At 42.4% G+C, this 24,069-nt stretch overlaps 2 protein-coding genes across 2 annotated transcripts; both read left to right on the top strand.

Moving 5' to 3' along the window:
* Window positions 1-11,935: 11,935 nt before the first annotated feature.
* Window positions 11,936-17,395, top strand: abhd13 (abhydrolase domain containing 13). The gene is made up of 2 exons (XM_079169688.1): window positions 11,936-12,131; window positions 13,453-17,395. The coding sequence occupies exon 2, from the start codon at window positions 13,487-13,489 to the stop codon at window positions 14,540-14,542; it is 1,056 nt and encodes a 351-aa protein (XP_079025814.1). The 5' UTR covers window positions 11,936-12,131; window positions 13,453-13,486; the 3' UTR covers window positions 14,543-17,395.
* Window positions 17,396-17,960: 565 nt separating this feature from the next.
* Window positions 17,961-20,272, top strand: tnfsf13b (TNF superfamily member 13b). Its single transcript, XM_079169689.1, has 6 exons — window positions 17,961-18,363; window positions 18,453-18,564; window positions 19,132-19,188; window positions 19,305-19,429; window positions 19,754-19,904; window positions 20,127-20,272. Exons 1-6 carry the CDS (start codon window positions 18,130-18,132, stop codon window positions 20,237-20,239), a joined length of 792 nt encoding a protein of 263 aa, XP_079025815.1. The 5' UTR covers window positions 17,961-18,129; the 3' UTR covers window positions 20,240-20,272.
* The last annotated feature ends 3,797 nt before the right edge of the window (window positions 20,273-24,069 follow it).

Here is a 24,069-nt window from a genome sequence, read left to right as displayed (position 1 = left end):
CTGCTAACGTCCAAAAGGCCATCTCCTAATTGTATTAATTTACCAAATGAGACAAGACAAAGCAAAACCCACGGCCCTCTGCCTCACTCCCAGCTACTGTAGGAGATACTTTACTTGGATGAGAGTGAACAGCAGCTCCGGAGAAAGACCTTCAGTGAGTGGGAGAGAACGTTAAATTACTTTTTCTTGTCTCATTTGTTGTCTGATAAATAGTACATTTGTCAAATCCAGTGTGAGATAAACACGCCCCATTCATTTGAATATAACCGATGGAAATAAAAAGTGCTGAGTGAAATGTCTCAACAACTGTAAAATAGATTGATACACAAAATCAAATCTCTCTCAAGATAAATTGTAATCACTTCGTGATCCCCTGACTTTTCAGTTAACGTCAGGTAAAAATCCCAATTTGTCCAATACTTTGATTCATGACTTAATTGGCAAATCTTTGGATGCTAACATGCTAAACTAAATTGTTGAACATAGTATAAACATTATAACTGAATTACATCAGCTTATTAGGATTTGAACACTCTCGTTTGGTTAATTTTACAATATGGGGGCACCAGAAATTCACATTCTACATAGAGTGGCTTTAGGGAAAGTGATTAAGCAAACTGATTTAATCACAGACATGGACACATTTCTTTCTGAGGAGATCTAGAATTCAAGGAATGTCTTGATCAACACCAAAACCAGGGGCCTGCTTCCTCCAGATGGAAGGAGCGGGTCCCTGTAACATTAGCTTCAGTCCTAGTGTAAACAGCAGAAGGCAGGATTTACAGGAACTCCAGGGCTGAGACTGAGGCTCCACACTCCAGCAGAGAGAACCAAAAGTGTTTTTGTCACCAAGCACCCCTGCTGTCAACACCAACCTGAGCTTAACCCACAGTACCTTCCCCGCCTGTCTCTCCATCCTCCTCTCCTATAGTCTCATTGAATTCTATTTACTTAAAAAATAGAGATCAAACTCAAATTTGAAGTTGCTTTTCTTCTGCACAGAGCTGTTGGTATCGCTTGAACTTAGTATTCCTTGAGCTTACGTAAAGATGTCATATGCTAAATGTAACGCGCAGGACAACAGATAGAAGACCTTGGAGGAACTATTTACGAATGCAAAGCATGGTAAGGGCTCGGTGTGTTAGTAAGGAAAATGAGGCTGGCATTTATAAATGCATTTGCCTTTCAGTAATCTGTGCTGTCAGAGAAAAGCACCTCCTGATGAAAGGGATATGTCCGCCCCTGGATGCAACAGGAAAATGGGGGGGGGGGGGGGGGGGGGGGGGTGCATGTTGAAGCCTTTGAAGAACTGGGAGTGAAGTCCAATCCTGGCTAATATGGAACCTGAGAAACATCCAGAGCTGAGATCCAGTCACCTCTCATCCTGTAGAAGTGGTGTGTTCACAGGAATAAACATATAGCTACGACCAAGAAAGGCCAGGGTAGCGCTGCTCTATTCCCCAGGCCTCTTCTCTCCTTCCCTCTCCTCCTCTCCTCAGCTTAGAGTGTTGTCCACTAAGCAGTCCCTGTCACTCTGTTACAACACAGCTCACACTGATCCAGACCAATGTCTTCTCTTCAGTCTCTGTCTCACTCATGTTATCTCTGTCTTACTGTGCAATTGCAAAAAAGAAAAAGACCTGCAGTGGAAATTTCTCTGATCAGACATATCATCAAAAGTGAATTATTTTCAAATAAATGTGCTATCGCTGCCTTTTGGGAGCCTTATTGCATCTCATTTGGTGTTTCACCAGCTATATCATTTTTTGCCATATCAGTGCAGTCTTCCATGCATGCTGTCATTTAGTCGGTCAGTAGCTCCACCACTTTGCTCCAGACTGAAATATCTCAAGAACTATCAACTGGATCGCCATTAGTTGACATATGAATTGAGCGCAAAGCACCGCTGCGTCCAAGCACGCCCTCGCAAAGCCGCTATTGGCTGCAGACGCTTGGTCTCGTGCAGCGCGGTACCTCATGTCACACACTCTTTGTGTGGCTTTCTTCTTTGCAAATAAAACCATCATTTCAATCGCTATCAAATCTAGCATGCAAGGTGGGTGCGTTCTGTGTGTGGGCCCGGACCCGTGTGGCACTGTGCTGTACTCGGCCTGAGCCCCTTTCTCTGCACCATCTATCTCATCACACAGACTGGTCGACCTCAGATGACTTTGCAGACACACTCTGCAGTCTACCAGTCACGTGCAAGTCTCTCCCCCTCTCCCTGTGGTTGCTTGTTCTACTTCTGATCGCAGCACACATCTGTGCTTCTCCTGGCAATCTGAAATCTACGTCTAAGTGAGACAATCAAAGGAGGAGTGCCATCCATTAGCAACTGTTTACAAGTTGCTTTTTAGATGCTCCACTGTAAACTCAGTTAACCCGGGGCCATGTTGAATGTAAAGATAGTGTCTCTGTTAATTGTGTTATCCGCCTATTTGAAGCTCTGTTAATTGCTCCCTAAAAGCTGCTTTGATGTGAAGGGTGCTGTAGGATGCTACAGCACTAAGTCCCAGCGCACACACACAGACACACACTACTTGTGACCCTGCTTCCTTCCTTAAAAAAAAAAAAAACACCCTCTCTGTTGGACACTTATCCGTCTTCCTCCATCAGTCATGCTCCTCTCTGTGAGGCTCTGTATCTGCCAAGTTCAGGAAAAGGTCAAAAGTGATCAATTCTGCACCGCTACTGTGAACTGTGTATCATTTTTTAAACCAGAGCTTGAGAAAGTTTTTCCATCTCAGGTAACATGGTTTAATCAGCTGAGACTATAAGACAGCATATGATCTGCCTTCATTTTACTTACACCTTCTTGATCAAGCATGTAAATCATGGCTTTAACCATTAAACAGAGCCTCTAAGCAATGATCCATGGAAGAACATCAATCCTTTTCGTCGTGCTCCTTCAGGCTCGCTGCAGCTGTGATGTATTGCACCGCTGAGATGCCTGAATTTACAGGAAGGAGACAAGGGAGGAATAAATAATATAGAGAAATCAAATAAATCAGCTCGAGAAGATAGGCATCATCTGATTTTCCGATCTCCCATCATGCAGTGGGGCTTATTTATTGGGTCACAGTGGGGTCATGGCTGTAGCTGCAGCGATACACTGCAATCAAGCCAGGGCCTGCAGAGCGGCAACCTGGGGAACATAAATCAGTCGCGTGAACTGCCACTATGTACTGCTGGGTGGTGAACTAACACACACACACAGTGGCACAAATAAGCAATACCTCAGTTATCCAGGTATCATACACTGCCATCAGGATGCACACGTTCACGTACAGATAAGAACACCCTGCTTTCTGCTAATTCCTCCCATAAACAGTGACATTAACAGATATCTCCCTAGTGCACACCCGCCAGTGTAAAGTACCTTTTCATTAGGCTCGTATTGTGTGGGGCCTCAGGGGTGAGGAGGGGAGGTGTCTGGGAGAGTGTGTCTCCCTGGGTGTGTGGGAGAGGGCAACAGAAAGAGAGCACAGACGAGAGAGAGAGAGAGAGAGAGAGAGAGAGAGAGAGAGAGAGAGAGAGAGAGAGAGAAAGAGCTTGAAACAGACAACAACTAAGAGCCAAGTGTGGAGATAAAGAAGGGAACATGAGGAGGAGGGGGGGTGATATATTGTCCAGATTCTCAACAAGAAACTCTTGTCTTTAAATCATAAGGCTCCGTGAGCAATGGCTATTACGCTGACTTACTACAGGGTCATCTGACCGGGAAGGGAGAGATATAGGAAGCCGGACACATATATCACTGTGGACCTGTACGTTGGCCCTTCCTCTCAATGGGCCTCATTCACCAACTGTTCTTAAGCAGAAATTTCTTCTTAAAACCCACTTACGCAGTTTTCACTAAGATTCTGACAATCACTTATGTTCATTTATTTGGGATTTGTTCTCAGGTGAGAAAGGAATCCACACACACTCAAGCACACTTACTCACATTTGAGTGTTGACATGTTTGTGCAAAATAATTGGTTATTGCATGTTTTTACAATTCTACAGTTGTATAACAGGAGTCAAATAAAAAGAATACTATGATATGATTTTAATATTTCTTTGTTAATAATGTCGTTATTTTACAAAGCATTATGGTCTTTTTAAATACATATGACACTAACAATTCCATGCTGAACGAGTAATAGCATCCTTTGGACCGTTTGTGTTATTTTGTATCCGCTAAGCTACTAAATATGACAGCTTATTAGCACAAGTACCTCAACTTCAGAACTACTGCAGTTTTTTTCTTTTCTTTTTATGTTTGGAGTTGTGGTAGTAGGAGTAATAATAAAGCATTTAAGTCCTTTTTGAAAGTTTTTTCCAAAATAATGCAAAAGGCATTATTATACACAATAGGCCACCCTTTTGCTTAGAAAAACAAAACAGAAACAAAAACTTCTAAACATGTCCTACAAAATGATATGGATACCTCATTGTCTTGTGTTTACCTTATTTTTAAACATTTTTCATTTTTGATTTGCAATGTAAAATACATATTTTAAATTCCTTGTTTAAATCATACCCATTCTGTTTTATTTACACTGGTTTTCTCACTAACAAGCCCTGAATACAGTCAGGAAGCAAATTATTTTGTACTTCAGATATTATCTGTGCAGTTTTAAGATCAACTGGATCACAAAATGTAAGTTAACAGATAGCATGTTGGTTCGTAGTAATCGGATCAATTTAAAATCCCTATTGCTAGGTTTGTGTCTACCTATATCTCCATACAGGAGTTAATGTTTTGAACTGTGAGAGAACAATATACCATTTATCATGAATTCTGATTCAAGATATCTTTAGTTATATAAAAATATTGTAATGATTTTAGAAATGTTAGTTTTTACATACATATTTATCAATTATCAAGACCATACATTTGTTTTCATAGACTCTTTCTATTTCATCATCATTTCTCATAATCTTTCCTTGATTGCTGATTTGTCGATAGCCATGAGTTGTAATCTGGTCCAGTGCTAGATGTTAGTTTGGCCATCCTTGACTTCATTTTCTCTGTTCAATATCTGTTTGCGCACAAGGCCCTGCAGTCGCATGCCCTTTTAAGGGGATTGTCAGGGCGTTTACATATGTTAATTTGGATCAATTGGCACACGCCTTCAATTAACAAGGAAAATGGGATTCACCATTGTATTGGACACATGTCCAAACAAGAAGACGTGTTTAAGAACATGTCGTGAATCTGACTTAGACTTTTCTTAGGACTTTTCTTCAGAACAAATCACCAAAGAACGAAGATGTTGGTAAATGAGGCCTTATCCTTCTTGTCTGCTCTCTCTCACTGTTGTCCCTTTTCACACAACCTCCTCTATGGAGCTCCTTCTACCTGGAGAGCCGACTGTGTATGGGCGAATATGTCATATTTGAAAATCACATGCTGTGCTATATTACTCCCAAGTCATTAACTCTGATTTCATAGCAGCCACCTTATGTGACACGCTGTGTACTTGATGGATGTATGCATGGCATTGGTCAGTCAGTCCAGTGTGTATGCAACAATATCCTAATTGGATGGATAGCTGTGAAGCCTGTGCTGCCTGTGAGTGGATTTATTTGCCCCCAACTGGGCTATTAGTCTATATTTACAACGCACTGCTGCAGGATCTCTTTAGAGCACGACCTGCTGTCACACACTAATGAATAAGTACTTTCCTTTCCAATTTACATCATTAGTTTCAAGGCAATGATAACGTGCGTTAATCAATGACAATGTTTGTACTGGGTATTTGCAAGAACCCACAGTGCATGTACAGCAACATTATCGTGTAAGCTTTATTCCACTGTGACTAAGTTTAATAAGTCATTGTCTAATTGAATCTTTAACTTAAAAATAAAGATCCATTTAGTATTATGAAAACATCACAGATTTTTCTAGATTTTCAGTTTACTAGGTCAAAAACCTAAATTTGGGGGAACATTGTTGATTCTTTCCTTTCAAACCTACCATTTTCACCTTATCAACCAACACTAATAAACTCTCTCTCACACACACACACACACATAGACACTTATTAAATGAGAAATGAAAGATGAAAGATGGCCTTTCCTTCCCCACAGGATAAAACAGTAACCTTTCATCTGGACCACAACCCTGTGTTTTTTTTACTGACCACAGTCCACATGTCCTCTGGTATCAGCTCAGTCAGGAGTGATCTCCCAAAACAACTCAATAATTACTTATTATGCCTACCGGTCTGACTGACCTTCACAAAGTGACTGAGCTCTCTTTAAATTGAGTGAATTTGCTCTTTAAGTGGATAGAGGTTAGCAGCAACATGGCCCCTTTCTGCACACGCATTCCTACAGTTTACCCCACCTTTAGAAACCTTGTGACTTCCCTTGGATGTGTAAATGCGGCAGCATTTCTCAAGGACAGTGGGTTCTACTTCTCTGCAGAGACTGAAGTCTCCACAGGCTAAATTGAACACATTGTAATTACAGCATGCCCTTGATATTGCACTTTTTCAAATAGGGCTTGCTGCTGACACTATTTCATGGTTACACCTCCTTTAAAAAGAAGATTTGCTTCACAGAGAGCCGTGTTGAGGAATTTCCCGACGTGATGAGCTCTGGGCAAAAGGTTAACTGTTACCGCAATATATTATTGTAACTGGGATTTATAATGATGGTAAGGATGATGAGGATGAGCATTATTGTGGTGGCAGCTGAGGTGGTTATTGCCTCGGGGGAATCATTTGACATTTCATGAAATATGATTATTCGCTTTTCTGCTAAGAGTAAGACGAGAAGATCAATAGCACTTTCTTGTCTGTAGCTGGAATCAGCAGGTGATTAGCTCAGCATAAAGGTTGGATGCAGGGGGAAAGAGCAAGCCCATCTCTGTCCAAAGATCAAAAATATGGCTATACCAGCACTTCTTTAGTTCACAACCTGTTATTGGGTGAGCTTTAGAGGTGCTGCGCATATTGCTGAACTTTGGAAAGAGCCAAGCTAGCTGTTGCCTCCTGCTTCCAGTCTTTGAGCTAAGCTAGGCTAATCGTCTCCTGGCTTTACCGTCACACTTAACGCACAGAATCGAAGGTCTAACGACCGCAGGTGTCATGGATTGTAAAGCCCTTTGAGGCAAATTAGTGATTTGTAATATTAGACTACTATAAATAAAGTTGACTTGACTTGATTTGACAAAAGCTGGCATTCATGCACTTGTCTAAAAAAACACTTAGATGAATTTCATTAACAAACCACTTGAAGGCTGCTCTATTTAGCATCTCTGGCAACTGATGTTACCAGTGTGGAGGCTGTTCAAGGTGTCTGGAGAGCCAAAGAAAGCTTCTGAAAGTCATCTTTATTTTTGGCACAGTGGTTAAATGTGCTAATTATCTATCTCTACCATCAGAGGTGGTTGGGCAAAGACTGGGAGATTAATGACAGCTTAGGATAAGATCATTCACACTCTAAAGATGCTGCAGGTGTGATAATAGCATTTTAGGCAGGGTGGTGACCACTCTTCTTTAATCCACTTTTCATGATGAGAATATTTAACACAGTGAGGTGTGAACAGAAGGAGTCAATACATAATAAAATCTTCAAATGAATAACAGTCACTGGAATTAAAAAGGCACAAGAGGCAGAAATAGTAGGCAAGAAAAACAATGATTAGAAAAATAAAATAAAAACTAAGGCAATAAATGACGAGGCACCTTAAGTAAAAGCCAGGCTAAAAAGATGTAAGGTTCCTTTTAAAAGTGTCCCTCGGATCCTCAGGCAGACTGTTCCAGACACGAGGGCCACAGTGATTAAACACTGGCTCCCCACGCGTTTTTGTCGAGATCCTTGGGACATCCAAGAGGCCAGCAAAAGATCTGAGGGACCTGCAGAAGTAGGTAAATATCTAAAAAGCATGTCTGAGGACATTCAGTATTTTAAATACTAGGAAGAAAATCTTAAATTCTTAAACTGAACCAATGCAATAACTTTAAAATAGGAGTCATACAATGGCCTCAGTACTAGGGCTCCTGCGTTATTTGTTGATGGCCAACAGGTTTTTTTTGGTAAACCAAAGAAGAGAGCATTACAATAGTCACGCCTAGAGGTTATAAAAGCATGAATTAGTTTTTCTGTATCAGTCTAAAAGAGAAATGATCTAACCTAATCGATGATTCTCAAATGATAAATTTACTCTTTGGTGACATTTGTAATGTGGGCTTCAAGGTTTTTTGACCTGGTTCTTGGTGTGAAGGGCGAATGACTGCAGTGTACAGACAGTTGCTGACTCTGGGCCTTTGCCCCAAATATTAGGTTCTCTGTCTTGTTTTGATTCGGCTGTAGGAAGATGTGACATCCATACATTTGTGCCGCATAAACATCGCAATATTCCTAACTTCTTTATTACGTCACTGAATGGCTTTGGTTTGGGATGGCTTATCCTCCCTGCACTTTAGCAAGACAGGTCCCACATTTCACACAGGAGAACACACATAGACACAATAGTAGGCACAAACCTATATCTGCAGGTCAATCAGATTGATAGATATCATCATAGATGTGAAGAAAAGGTGTGTTTGCGAGGGCAATGAGGGAAATACAGCCTTTATTAAATCTCTGCTTCTTCGCCACAGGAGGCTGCCTAATTGCTGCCTGAGACATACAGCAATTTCCACCCAATTTATTCTTGGCATGCATATGTTCAGGACACTCTATGCTGCATGCACACAATGCCAGGTAGGCCTCCCTATTTCACTTGGCTGATTAGGCCATCACTGTACAATCTGAAATCTCATTAAACCTCGTTGACTGACACGACAGCTACAGCCGCTCTTATGTTGTTAATTATGAATCTGCATGACAGGAAAAACAAAAAAAAGGCAGTTTAGTGTTGTACTGCAGTGAAATGTAACTCCTGGCTGTATCTGCCCCCTCCTCTGTGATGTGTTTGAAATGAGGAGTCGCCATTATGTAGCCGTCCTCTCTGACTCAAAGCAACGCTCTGTCTCCAAGGTGACAACACATGTACTGTAGCCATGGACACCACATCTATCACCCTGTGCGAGGCATTCAGTGACTTGCAAATCAAAGAGTCATCACTCATGATGGTGTCAGATGAGTTCAACTATGTCTTTCACAAACCCAGCAGAAAATGCAATGACAGCAACTCTTACACTTGAAGATATAAAGTCGCAGCACCAGTCACAAAAGATGCTGACTGATAGAGAAATCAATGTGTATCAATTGCTTGGCTATTGGCTGCGTAGCATGAGGTGAATGACAAGCATGTCCCTTGGCTTGATAATATGATATTCCCAGCGAGGTCATCACAGTCTCTCCCCATCCTATAGCCGCTCTGAATTTGTATTATTGAGCTCAAGCCCTCCAGCTGTTTGGAGTGCTATATTTCAAGTAATTGAGTCGTGGGATACGAGAGTTGAGCCACAGAGCGTGCGCATATAAGTGTGTATGAGAGTTTCAGTGTGTGTGTTTGTGTAATAGATGTTTTGACTGGCATGTCAAAGGTAATTGAGTCGTAGATAAGAGAGAGTAAACTCGCCAGCTGTCAGTCTCTTATAGCTGAATCCATCAGAATGCAGCACTCCCTATAACCTAAAGAGACGAGTGTGTGCGTGTCTCTTTGTGTGCGTGTGTGCGTGTGTGTGTGTGTGTGTGTGTGTGTGAGTGCCTGCATTGCATTCTACAGGGCTGCAGCCAGTGAAAAGGCCGCAGCCCTATGGTTTTGTGTAATTAGCTTTTCCCTTTTTTTTTTCAAGAGTGTGAATAAATAATGGAGTTTGAACATGGACCTAATCTTAAAGTCAAATCTGTTGAAAAGTCCCTCATCCTCATTTCTCATTTAATTCAACGCAACCCTTTTTCCAAGTGAGCTCTTACATAAAATTGAGCTCTGTGAGTTTTTTACGGACAAAAATTAAAATTAAAATCTGCATATATACCAAAACCTTTTCTCCTTGTGCAAAAATGTCATAATACAATACGCCTCAATATCAAATCCTGCAGTCTGCCCGACATCTTCACATCTTTTTGCTGAGGTAACAAATTGTCCAGCAATGGTGACATCATTGTTTACGAGTGGATAGTAAGTTCCTCACCTGCATCTGTGCTGCATCTATGCGGCTCGTTATTGCCAGTGTCAGCATTTCTGCCACGACGATAATTAAATCAACTATATGTTTTCACACACACACTTGATTTTTGGTGACTTTATTTTGGTAGCCTAAGAAGTTTTTAACTAACAGAATAGAGGGGTGATCCGTCTAAGGTTTTGACACTGACTACAACGCCACAGAATCAAATCAACGAACCTCAAGGACAGAGCTGAACGGGCAACAGCTGTGCTAGTCCGCACATAATCTGTCTGTCTCCTCCAAGGTCACACTGAGTGTGAGCTATATGTTACGGCAATACCAATAGTCAACCTGGGAAGAGGGAAAAACATCAACATATCATATTCAAATGTGTATCTAACGAGCCTTAAACTCCCCATTCCCCATGTCAGGTTATTATATCTGATGAGTCGGATGCTGTAGATCTTCAAATGATTGGTTAACATGCTTTCTGCCCTCAATGTCCTTTCATCAAGGGACACTTCACTCAGCGTGTCAACAGAGCAGCTACAATTTTATTACAAAAGTTTTTATCTTTGAAACCCTATTTTCCAGGGAATCTACCTTTTAATTGGCCAGATTATTGTGGGCCTACATCAACAAAACATACCAACTTCCTGGCTTGGTTTGATGTCATGGATATAGAATAGTAACAGTCCCCTGTCGATCTGTCAATCTGCTCCCTAGCACAGCATTTAGGATTATCGTGAAGCATCCCACTCATTTTAATTTAGGGATTTGACTTGTAAAATGTCAAATTAACCTACATTTAGCGAATTTTCAGGATTATAATCTTTCCAAGAGCAGCATCTGGTGGACAAAGATCGAATAGCACACACTTTGAGATCAGACCACTGCTAATAACACCCAGTGTTACTGTTACAGATATTACATGATTTGTACGAGACAGGAGTAGTGGTTGCTGCTCTCTCTATTATAGTATTTCAACACACTGCAACACTGTTTAACAGAATGGGTGGTCACCATATGTTCAGTGAAATAATTTAGAGACAGTTTAGACATTTTGGTTCTTGGAGTATATCTTGACTCCTGTTCTGTGTAAAACAGTTGTAGGCTATGTGATCAGAAGCCCTGGAGGCTTGGACTGCGGAGCCGATGTTGGATCCTTAAAATATCTACATGTAGCGTAATTACATCAAGGTTGAATTATGGCAGTGTGGTTTTTGGATTCGCATGAGAAACTGTAATTGGTTGATTAGATGTGTTCCGGGCTCTTAGATCATGTATAGGAGCAGTAAGAACATCACCCGTGTCTGCCTTGCAAATTGAAACAGGCAAAATTGTGTTTATGCAGAAAACAGCTACTGAACTATTGCATGAATTTGAGAAGCCATGGAGATAGTCACCAAAACAAAAAAGTGCTGCAATCCTGAAATGAGGGAGAAACCACCTACCAGACATGCAGGTGATGAGAGACTTTGGAGTTTATGAACATGAGTTTTTTCCAGCTATAATGTGGCCTTTAATCCCTGAGAGATTATTTAAAATGATGTTGGTAGATCTGGAATAACTTCAAATTAAGGCAAGAAATAATAGGGTATTTATAGTTTTAAGGAATGTAAATATACAGACTGTATGCAGGTTTTTATAGACAGAACGGAAGATTCAATTCAAAAGTTTCATCAGCTTTCAACACAAGACTGATTATAAAAACTTGACATACCAGCCACTGTAGGAGTTATTTAACTCCAGAAGATGGCAGTAATGCAAAATATAGGATGCCGGCTGCTGTACAACTTCAAAGAAGAAGAACTAGAAGGAACCTTTCTTTTGCTGCTAAGAAATGCACGGAACTTCACGAAGGGTACACACTCTAGTAACGTTAATGCTAGCAAGTGGTGTAGCTAGCCTCGCCGGTTCTTGCTGATAATAGTTCTTCTTGCGTTTCTCACCGGTTTACCGTCACTGTAATTCATTTAACTGCTAAAGAGCTGCTTGACAGTGACGGCGCCGTCTACGTGCTACTGTTTTGTGAAACATTCATGCAGCCGAGGTGCTAAAAATGAGAGGAGGGTGAGTATGTGGCTATACCTGGCTAACCATAGAAGATATAGGTGGTTTAATTTATACGGTGAACAATGCGGCGATGGGAGTAAAGGGCAGACCGATAGTTAGCGTGCCTGTCGCGGTGCTAGCTCGCAGCTAAGCTAGCTAACGTCACTGTAGATGGTGTTTTATGTCCAGTCACTTTAACGGTCGGTTTATCGCCGTCTCGGGAAACAGCTCGGTTAAACAGTGTCACGCATAACGCTACAGTGCTTAGTGGTGATTCATTAGTTAAAAAACTGCGCCTCAAATACATTTGATTGAATTTGATAGATGTCAGTAGCGTTAATGTTAATGAGCTTTTCACCGGGCTGGCAGCAGCTGTCACCATGTCTTCCCTGTGTGTGGGTGGGGTCGAGACATTTTTCTTGTAATATTTATAAATGTTTTCACCATTTCTACCCAGCAACATTAACATTAATTCTTCGTTGGTGCTCGTTCCTGGTCCTGTAGAGCCCCACCAATGCATACTTGCTAGTTACATCTGGCTATACTCTGCCCACACCTGATGAGGTTCAGTTTGGGATTTTCACTTGATCAAGAGTTGTTGTCCACCAGCCCTTAAAAACACTGAACACACCTGATGCTCATAAACAATCACTGCAATGACAGCCTGACAGACGGTGGTTGTTAGTACTGATTGCAGTAGCTAGATGGTTTGAGTGACATAATTGGCACCACAAAGAGGGCTTTTTGGTTATTAAGGGGTTAATTCGTGGCTGCTAAGGGTCAAACCTCCCAACTTAGTTTATGGCCATTGTGTAAGGTCCTCTACCTGGAAGGGATCATGTTTTACATAATGTTTGACCTCAGTATTAAATGTACTTGCATAGTGCCTCATTTAATGCTTGATTGTCTTTATTTCCCATTGAGAGACAGTAAAGTGAGCCACACACTAACCTTAAAATGTAGCTGTGTTCTCCTTAATAACTTGGTTTGATATGCATAACATTGTCAGAACAGAGGTGATTCATTAAAGTACTTTACATGTCAATATGTCGTTTTTGGCATAAATATACCAGATATAGATTTTATTAGGTAATATTAAAGATTCTCAAATGTAAGAATTTGTTGTATTTCCTCAATTGCACTGTAGCAGTTTGTAACCATCACTTTGGGCTCTGTGTCATTTTTCATATTAAATAATTACAAACGACTAATTACAAACGACTAATTGATAATTAGCCTTATGTGCATTCTTATGCACTGATGATTCACTTGATCCTTGATGATGTACATTTCCATTAACCCCTTTCTCTCCTCTCCCCTGTTCTCCTTGTACTTGCAGAGTGTGTGTGGTGTGACTCAGCTCTTGGTTAGCCATGGAGAAGCCCTGGAGGCTGTGGGCGGGAATAGAGCGTTGTATCCTGACTCTGGCCTCCTGGTCCTGGGGTGCTTGTCGAGTCTCCCTGTTGGCCCTCATCCTCACCTTCCATCTGTATGGGGGATTTTTTCTCCTCGCACTGATCCTAGCCTCTGTGGCGGGCATTCTCTACAAGTTCCAGGATGTGCTCCTCTACTTCCCAGACCAGCCCCCCTCCTCTCGCCTTTATGTCCCCATGCCAACAGGAATCCCTCATGAGAACGTGTACATTCGCACCAAGGACGGCGTGAAGCTCAACCTCATCCTGCTTCGCTACACGGGAGGCGACGTGCCTCCTGGAGTCAGCCCCGGCAATCAAAGCAGCCCCACTTCCTCTGCTCCACCCACCATCCTTTACTTCCACGGTAATGCGGGTAACATTGGTCACAGGGTGCCAAACGCTCTGCTCATGCTGGTCAATCTGAAAGCCAACGTGGTGCTGGTGGACTACCGTGGCTATGGAAAGAGTGAGGGCGAGCCCAGCGAGGACGGGCTGCACCTGGATGCCGAGGCCACGCTGGACTATGTCATGACCCGTCCCGATCTGGACAAGACGAAGGTGGTACTGTTTGGCCGCTCTTTGGGGGGTTCCGTGGCTGTGCGCTTGGCGTCGGTCAACCCTCACCGCGTGGCAGCCATTATTGTTGAAAACACCTTCCTCAGCATCCCCCACATGGCGGCTACACTCTTCTCCTTCCTGCCCATGCGCCTGCTGCCCTTGTGGTGCTATAGGAATCAGTTCCTGTCCTATCGACAGGTGGCGCTGTGCCGCATGCCCTCGCTGTTTGTGTCCGGTCTGTCGGACCAGCTCATCCCACCCGTCATGATGAAACAACTATACGAGCTGTCTCCTGCGCGGACTAAACGTCTTGCCATCTTTCAGGAGGGCACACACAACGACACATGGCAGTGTCAGGGCTACTTTGCTGCTCTGGAGCAGTTCACGAAAGACCTGCTGCAGAGCCACGCCCACGAGGAGAGTGCTCAGCCGTCCTCTAGTGTCACCATCATCTGAAATAAGCAGCCGGGGTCTGACTGCTGACTGCAGGTCGTGAGCTGGAGGAAGTGGTGGCTGTCGAAGGCTTGATTGGATGGACTTAATTGATTTTTGGAAAGAATGTACATTTTTTTTTAATGCTTTGGTCTGGGTTTCTATTTTATTTCACTCTTTCTACCTTTTCACTTTCTGTAAATGTAATATATTTGTTAACATGATTTGACTATTTCAAAGGTTTTAAACGAGGGCTACAATTCCCTCATGGCTTCTTTTGTGTTGCAGCTATGAATGCATGAATTTATGACCTTAACCGAATGAAGCCAGAGCACACACACACCCAAACTGCAAGACGTGTCACAACTGCAACAGACTTGCTGTAATGGGTCATATGAAATGTTTTAGCGTCACTGAAGCATTTGCTCATAGTATAATGACCATATGAGTCCCTACAATGTTTCAGTGGAAACTGATTGCGACTGTAATAAAAAAAATACACTTCTTCTGGGAACCAAAATGAGACACTGATAATATGTAGGCCTATACTGTATATATATCTTTGTTAATTCATGACATTGCACTTTTTGTGTTCTGATTTACCAGAGTAGGCCGACATCTTCTGAGCAATACTTTGAGGAGCATTGGGACGTTTGTTTTTCTCTCTGAAACTGGTGAGGATCATCATTGCAGCAGCTTGGCATGACATTGTAGTGATTAATATTTATATATATATATATATATGGATAAGCTGCAAGATATTCACCCCGTTACTGTGTCCTGTTAAAATACAACTAGCACACAGGATAGTTCTTACTGTTGAATGGACTTAAGTTGCTATTTGGTGACTTTGGCTCCTGTAGTTTGGTAAGGAGCGTTTACTCAGTGTGTGGTTTTGTTAATAAATGATGGGTGCAGATTTATTCAGGTCTATCTCAGTACAACACTATAACACATGCCCGTATGTACACTGACATGTTGCCGGTCGCTGTAATCCTCCTGTCCTTACTGATCGGGAAGAATTGTTTCTAATGTCTGATCCAAAGTTGAGCAGAGGATAAAATGAGGCTTCAGCAGTCTCAGTTAGAGGAATCAAGTGGGTGCTTTCCAAGGTAAACCCTATGTCCTCTTTGTGCTGCTGTTCCTCCCCCAGATCACAAGGAGGCTCAGTCTGGAAAATTCCAAAAGAGAGATTTTGTGTAGAAAAAAACATTTGGTCTTCCTCAGACTGAAGGAGTGGATTCTGTTCCCCATGTCGTACACTCTAATAGAACCAGGACGGGATATAGAGTAGGAACAGCAATAGGGTTGCAAAATACTGTGAAACTTCCCATGACAATTGGCAGGAATTTATGGGAATCACCTGGAATGAAATGGCACGGTAAATGCCGAGATTGCATTTACCGTGTCGTATGCAGCTGAAAACAAACCTTGCATCGTATGGTATGCAGACAAATTCCATTAATTCCTTTTTAATGGGATTCTGATAAATGAACTGTACACGTGATATTCAGCACCGCATGTTTGCAATTCAATTAGATGGAAATACTCTGAACCAAAACATGCCATAAGACCTAGTGCCAGAAATGTATCGACCCGATAACAGCGACCAATTACTGTCAAAATACATACATATATATATATATATATACACACAGTGTGGGTATGTGAGTATTGTATTACGATAGTCTTGAAACAGATATGAACATATATAAGAGCTGAGAAATAATGTAAGTATTTTGATCAAACGTGATTACTTCTTTGCCATTATCAGCATCATAATTGTTAATTGGAAGATTCTCTGTTCTCGTCTCACCCCATGATGATTTATTCAAATGTCTTTCCTCACTTGGAGGGCTTTTAATGAGCGGATTAACCTTTCCTGTACGTCTTCCGGGGACGAGAGGAGAGCCCGACGATTAAAACTCAAGTCTCCTGCTCTTATTGTCCAAATGCAACATGCTGCACTGCAGCGGTGTCAAGCCGTTATTTAGCCATATCTGACATTGTTTCTGAAAAAGTAAGCTAAACTACATTTAACAAACATCAAAAGGCCTCAATGCGAACTTTAAAAATGGTCTAAAGGCTACTATGAATGTAGATTGTGGTCTTCAATTAACAAGTGTGTTTTACAAGAAGTAACGTATCGATGGTCTTTTGTTGTGGCACAGAACACTCATCAACAACATTTGTTTGTGTTTTACCGAATCCATAAACCGAGTTCCGTTTGTCCCACCATATGTTGCTCGAGCACATTGTGCACTCGTTTAGTTCCAAACGCCTTGTTCCACACACTTCTGCTGTTAGTCTTCATTCAAGAGAAGATGTAACTCATCAGTCACTTGATTTATTGTTTTTGGTGGTTGGCCTCAAGCAAAATTAATGATAACTAGAATTTTGTTTTTTATCCTAGCCAAACGTATTGTTACTGTACAACACCCTGTTGAATCAAACTGAATGTCTCTTCATCTTTTTTTTTCTTATTAAATAAAGAAAATCATTTGTCAGGTATTCTGCAAATGCACTCTGGGACATATTTGATATGTTCATATGATTGTTAATAGTGAAATGAATGCTGTTGAAAGTGTTTCTAATCATTTTGAATTTTGCATTTGCAAGCCCGCATGTGATAACGTGGAGTCTGTCACGGACCTGCACAGTGTTGACTATGTGTGTGTACATCTACCATGACTTACAGCGACACATCGGAGAACCGCTGATGGGACATCCGAATGATTCATCTTCAGTTTGAGGGATTTTTTCCATTTCACTTATGTTGTCTTTTCTATTTCAAAACAATGTCGACTTCTTTTGTAAGCACACATTTTCACTTTCTATTTTCTGTACTGTAACATGCAATAAATTGATACATTGAAATTGCTCGTCCTGTTAGATTTGTTGCTTCTTTTTTAAAGTAACCGTTCTAAACTCACTTATATTAACCTGGCATCACTTCACTTTTTTTATTCTGGGAATCGCAGTTTGTTTTGTTTTGCTGTGCTACGTTACCGTTCAAAGTTGAAGTAATTTTTGTACTTCCTTCTTTCAGTGCGTGTTGCCTCTAACTGTAAAGTTAAATGTGATGGTGCCAATAATTATGTCTTATTTCTCCCTCTCTCTCTCTCTCTCCCTCTCTCTCTCTCCCCCTGTTTCCCCCCAGACTGTCCCTCATCTCTCTGCCAACCTGTCCTTCCTGTTTCCATGATCACATGGCTTGTTTGTTAGAATGTGGAGAAGCTGAGATGTGTTTTATCCTCTTTAAAGAGCGAAATTAAGACAGAGAGGACTTGTCAGGGCTGCTGGTCAGGCAGGAAGCGGTGAGTGCGGTTAGCTGAGCGGAACAGTAGAGGGGAAGCTGTTGTGCCCTTTCTTTGTACAGTATTTCTTCTGCGTATAGTCCCTCAGAGTAAACTGGAACCAGCTACTGAAGGAGAAAGCGAGACTTAAGGAAGCCAGTGGCGCTTTTAGACCTGCATTAAGGTAAAGCTTAAGACACCGTTGATGACGGCAGCAAACACTCATCACTCCTTGCCCAAGTGAGTCAGAAGAGAGGCAGCTTAGTTCAGGCCTGGGGCTAATCATGCTGCCGGTGTGAGCTCTCTGGAGACTGTATGGGCCCCGCAATGGCAGTTTTGACAGGTGTGAAGCCTGATGCTGGACAAAGGCCAAGTGAAGGGAGGCTGTCCTGGCCGGTTTTCCTGCTGACGCTCGCTGCGGTCACCTCCTCCTCTCTTTCAGCGTTCTCCCTGTACCAACTGGTGGCTCTCAGGGCTGAGGTGGAGGGACTCAAATCAGAGGTCGGTCGCAGGAGAGAAGAGGGACGAGAGGCCCAGCATGCAGGCCAGGTGAGAGACAACTAGTCCATGAGGACATCTTCATCTGGCACAGATTTGCAAAGACATTTTGCCAACATGTATTGTTGTTTTTTTTTCAGATTGAGAATATCGGTAGGAGGAGCAGCCAAGAGTCCCTGCACCCACCTGGGTTTCCACATGCTTCCCCCCCGATACGAAAGAAACGATTGGTCTCCGGATCAGAGGCATTAGGTAAGACACGGAGTCCGACAGTTCACTGTTAATGTATGATGCAGATGTTAGTTTCTTTAGTTTGCATGGAGTGCAAGACTGGCGCTTTTTGAGTGTGACCGACTTCATTTCCAGGGTTTACGGTGAGGATTAAGTTCTTCAATCCATTCCTTAGTGTTGTGATATTTTTACAGCTCAAATGGGCTTCACAATCTGTACATGCCTTTTATGCTTAGACCTGTGATTCAGAAAAAGAAACAAAAAATCCCCCCCCAAAAAACGTAGCCAAGTGTGGATGACACATCAGCTTTGGTTATAATCACACAAAAACTGAAACGCCTGATGTGGTGAGATAATGCAACCATCAGCTCAAGCTTTTTAAACAATCCCCGGGCTTTACGGGACATCAATATTTACAGTGAGCTGTTGCTAAGTGCTGACTTGGGCAATGGAATTTTTCCCAAAGACCAAAAAGGGAAGGAGCAGAAGGAAAAAGAGAGAGACAACATGGGGAAAGCAATGTGCAGATTGTGAGGAGGCCTCTAACCAGTATGAACATGTCTAACATTGTTGTATGTTTTGTCACAGTTTCTCAGCCTTGCCTGCAGTTGTTGGCAAACAACAGCAGGAAAACCTTCCAGAAAGGTACAGTATGCCTGACCTGCACTATCACTTTGGAGACATTGATATAAGACTGTCGCGATACATATTTAGCACTCAGAGCTTTGACGTGATTTCTGATTTGTATTTCCTCGCAACAGAATATAACTCGGAGCTGCACACCGGCATCCCCTGGCAGGCTGGGCTGAGGAGAGGCTCTGCCCTGGAGACAGACGGAGACAGCATGTTAGTCACAGAGGAGGGCTTCTTCTTCGTGTACAGTCAGGTAGGTCTGTTTATGTTGTCGTGTCATAGTTCCTCCACAGGGAGGCGCTGCTACTCCGTTTGCCCATCACTAGAATTTTTTTACATGGGAGGAGAATGCATCTCCACGCACTGCTGGAAAAAAAAAAGAAAATGTGCTCGATCCAAGCATGCAGTTTAACAGACCTTGAAGAAAGGTCAGATAAAGAAGAAGAAATGCAAATGACGCATGCATAATAAATGAGGTGGCAAATTATATACCACCCACCTGACTGTTTCTACATTGTTAAAAAAAACAACTATGCCTCACAGCATAGACTGAGCCCTGTGTTTGTGATGTTCTCAGGTCTACTACATGGACAGCACCTTTGCAATGGGTCACGTGGTGATCCGGAGGAAGAGGAATGTGGTGGGAGACGAGCCTCAGTATGTGATCTTGTTCCGCTGCATCCAGAATATGAACCCCGTCCACCCTTACAACACCTGCTACACAGGAGGCGAGTCTTGAGTTATTGTTTGTGTCAAGCTATGTTACAACAGCTGTTACGGAAGGTCAGTCGGTGTTCTTTGGTCAAGCTCTCAAGCATGTGTGTGTGTGTGTGAGAATTGGCTACATGTGTGTCAGTAGTTGGGTAAGGGGGGGATAGCTAGTTTGTTGCAAGAAAATAAAAGAAAAAAAGGTAGTTCAACATCTGAAGTGTACATTTGACTTCCTTTAGGTATTGTGAAGCTGGAGGTCGGGGACCACTTGGAGCTGCTGATCCCTCGTGCCACAGCCAACGTGTCCCTGTACGGAGACACCACCTTCCTGGGTGCTGTCAAACTGGCTTAGAATGTGTCACCTCATTTCAGACTGGAGTGGACACTGTGGTGGTGGTGGTGGAGGAGGTGGTGGGGGGGGGAAAAGGGTGCCATAACGGGCGCAACACACAGCACAGTTCTGGTGACCACGCCTGACCTGGTGTGAGGTGAGAAGAAAACAGGAAGCAGCCATTTCTGTACCGGCTGAGTGATAGACTGCGTGACTCCGAGCTTGTTCTGCCTGAGGGGACACGAAGGAGACTATTAGTTGATGGCATGGTCTTTACTATTAAAGATGCAACCTTGTACATGTAGCTACAGCTGTATTATGCTCATTTCTACTATACATCATGACAGGATATTGTACAAACTGTCAGAATCAAATGACTGAGACGTGACTTTGTCTGACTCGTAAGAGATGTGTTACTTGTGTGTCATTCTCATACTGTTTTGATCAATAATCTTTCCTCCTGTAGTGTTACTGAAATAGCTCTCGTATGTTATTTTAGACATTCAAACACAAGACGTATCTTCTGAGTGCCATAATTTGATTCAAGTTTATTCACCGATTAAAAATTCAGATGCAACAAAGTGACAGTTCTGTGCAAAATATATGACATCATCTGGAATCTGGGTGGAGGTTGTTTTTGCTGTTGTTGGCCACAAGGAGGAGAGACTTCAGTGTGACAGAACCTCCTGCTAGGCAGCGGAGAGAGGAAAGGAACTGAGGATGAGCAGGAACAGTGGAACTCAGGTGAAAGAGACTATTTTTAGACTGAGGCAGATGATGTCTGCACATTCAAAGGAGCTCCTGCCTAATGAATTTGTAATGCCTGAGGAGGAAATAGTGATATGTCCTCAATGGATGGTCCTTTATGTAAAGCTAGTGGGAGAGGCAGAGTTACACCCGGGATTCGGACACATTTTGACCAAAGGATTTCCACGACTTCATACAAATTCTCCGAACCAAACATTCGGGAAAAGTCTGAAAATGACATGTGGTGTGAGAGTTAACCTCCATAACATTCAGAGTACATTGTACAGCAGCACTGGGCTATGATGTGTTAACTTTTTAATGGATTTTCAGTGCGATCGTATTGTGATCTTCACATCATGTTATTGTTTCGTAACGTTCTGCCGAACGGATTAATGAAACAGAGCAAATGGTTATTGAAAAAAACTGAACTACGAAATGAATTATTATAGGTTGACACAGAGTAGTTTTGCATAATGAAAAGCACAATAGTGGAACACAGTAAAAAAAATAAAGGACAAATATAAATACTGGGATATTTATCACCCACCGCTCGTATACAATACATCTTACATAAACACAAATGAATGACAGGAAATAAAGTTTGATCTATATTTGTATACAGCTGTGTTAGACAACTAACACACTGCTTATTTTTGGTGGCACCCACCCACATGTAGCTCAGCTTGTGCCCAGTGTCAGTTAGGTCTATGTTTTGCCAACACACATTTGTTCGGGTTTATCTGTTTTGTTTTTGTCTGGGAATTCTGCACAGCATCAGATTTTGAATTCACCTGATCTAATTATTCTTTGTTGGTCTGGAAGCATCTGTGTGTGTGTTTTTTAATCACACACAGACACAGAAATGCATGGTGGTGATCCAACGAGGAGATTCAAGCATTTGCATTAGCTTGAAGCAAAGTTTTACATTTTCGGATATTTATATGTGCCCCCTAGGGGTTTGTGACAAGAATCTTTAAAGGGACATCCTCCCCATCACAATATGTTTCCAGTGTGATTATTAAATTGACTCATTCTCAGATCATGTTAGTTGATATGCTTAGATCCAAACCAAACTGCTAAATACAATTAATACTCAGATAAAAAAAACAATACTGAAGAGTAATAATTTGGTCATAGACCTCTATTTAAAATAAAGGTAATATGTCATAATTAAAATAAATGTTCAGGCCTAAACCATTTGAAGCTAATCCACATTAAATAAGCCTATTCTAATGAACTTGGTATTTCACTCAGTGAACCAGAGTCATCACAACATCACAACATGACCCCCAGACAGGTTGGCATCTTGTGATATTTTCTAAATTGTTAAGATATTTTGAAGACATTGATGTATAACTATTTTTTGCTTTGGGGTTCTCTTACCTCTGTGTAACTCACAAACACACACACACACACACACACACACACACACACACACACACACACACACACACAGGCCTTCTGTCCGTTGGGGCAAAGAGTTAGACAAAGCCCACTGGGTGGTCACTTCTTCACCAGGCATTTTGCCCTTGGAGTCATGGCTCCATTCGACAAGAAGAGAGACCAAAAGAGGGGGAGGGAGGAAGGGAAGTCTAAAATAGAAGGCTGAGTAAGAATGGTTTCAAATTGGACTTAATGGATAGCATTAGCCATTAGTGGAAGAGAAGAGAGAGGCTGTGAGGCAAACGCGGTAAGAGAGAGCAGGCCAGACTACGGCCATGGAAGTCAGAGAAGCTCTTTGATGATCTAGTAAACAGAGCAGGCGGCTGTACAAACACAGTTCGAGAGAACGAAGAAGAAGGAGTAGGAAGAGGAGGGGTCGGAGGGTTAAAAGAGAAGAGGGGTGGCACAGACCTCTCCTATAAACGTGTCAAGCATGATGCTCCCCCTCCCTCTGGGCCAGAAATGTCTTTGTGCGGTGCCATGGAGATGGCTGGTGTGTTGGCGGAAGCTGATATCATTGTGGGCTCGCCTCTCAAAAGGGAAACCAGCATCTGACCGGAGAATCAGGAAATGAGACCTGCTGTGTGTACACATGCTGCCACTGTGTGTAGTTCACAGACACATGATGGGAGTGCACTTATTATTACACGCAGGAGAAGAAGAAGACAAAAAAGAAAAGCAGACCGATAACACATATTAACATTTCCAGTGATTGAGTTTGCCTCAGTGCACAAGGCACAGAGCGAACACATTAGAATATTTAACATGTTATTGAATCTATTTTTAGTTGGCGCTAACAAGAACAGGTCGAAAATGTTGTCAAGTGTGAAGACTGCTTTTTTTTTAGAATCATTTCAATCTTTTAAAAAAAACCATCTGTACCCTGAGGAGATACAGTAGGATTGTAGGTTTGATATTAGTCAATTTCTCATGACTACAGATTATTTTTGACTTGCTTGTGGGAGAGAGGGATACATTCAGTGGAATCATCAGTCTCTGTCCCTCAGAGCCCGTCTCCATCACCGTCCCATTCTTCAGGCTGCATCCCTTGCGTTAAACGTGGACCGTAGCGTCTCCGTGTCCCCATCTGTCGTCTTCCTTCCCCCTCCCTTCTCTCCCCTCTCTCCCCTCTCTCCCCGTTTTGGGAGCTTTAGGACAGGTCTGACTGGCGATCCCTGAATCCTGATTATAAAAACCCAGCATGCTCTGTTTCTGCAGCAAGCCAGCACGAACACACGCTGCAGCTTTTTGCAAGTAGACATAGATTTGCACATGCACATAGACACGCACACACTCGTATGCACACACGCATCTTCACTGCCTCAATACTGACAACATGTACAGCACTCACATCGTCGCTCTGCTCTTCAGTGTACTACACGGTTGTTCCGTGTACGTTCTTCTCCAGTATTTGGGGATTACTTTGATCTGCTGCAGTCGTACCAAAGTAATCAGGCTGATCCAGAGCCCTGCAGCTGAACTGGCAGCAGCACTGCGTGGATTTCTCATTTAAGTGAGGATTTGGTTTACCAACAAACTGGATTGTGCCATCCGTTCCTCCAAAGTCTAAACACCATGTTCTGTGCCCGCCGCATGTTCTCGATTTTTTAATCGATACAGCTTGAGAAGACACAGTAATAGTTTTTGATCCGAAAAACGTG

This window comes from Pholis gunnellus (genome assembly GCF_910591455.1).
Source record: "Pholis gunnellus genome assembly, chromosome: 12".
Lineage (NCBI taxonomy): Eukaryota > Metazoa > Chordata > Actinopteri > Perciformes > Pholidae > Pholis > Pholis gunnellus.
The sequence above is the reverse complement of the archived record's forward strand: the minus strand, read 5'-3'. Positions and strand labels throughout refer to the sequence as shown.

Excerpts from the sequence above, each read along its gene's own strand:
- abhd13 (XM_079169688.1), top strand. The coding sequence starts at position 13,487 with ATGGAGAAGCCCTGGAGGCTGTGGGCGGGAATAGAGCGTTGTATCCTG.
- tnfsf13b (XM_079169689.1), top strand. The coding sequence starts at position 18,130 with ATGGGCCCCGCAATGGCAGTTTTGACAGGTGTGAAGCCTGATGCTGGA. Across the intron at positions 18,565-19,131 it reads CTCCGGATCAGAGGCATTAG|TTTCTCAGCCTTGCCTGCAG; the intron begins GTAAGACACGGA and ends GTTTTGTCACAG. Across the intron at positions 19,430-19,753 it reads TCTTCTTCGTGTACAGTCAG|GTCTACTACATGGACAGCAC; the intron begins GTAGGTCTGTTT and ends TGATGTTCTCAG.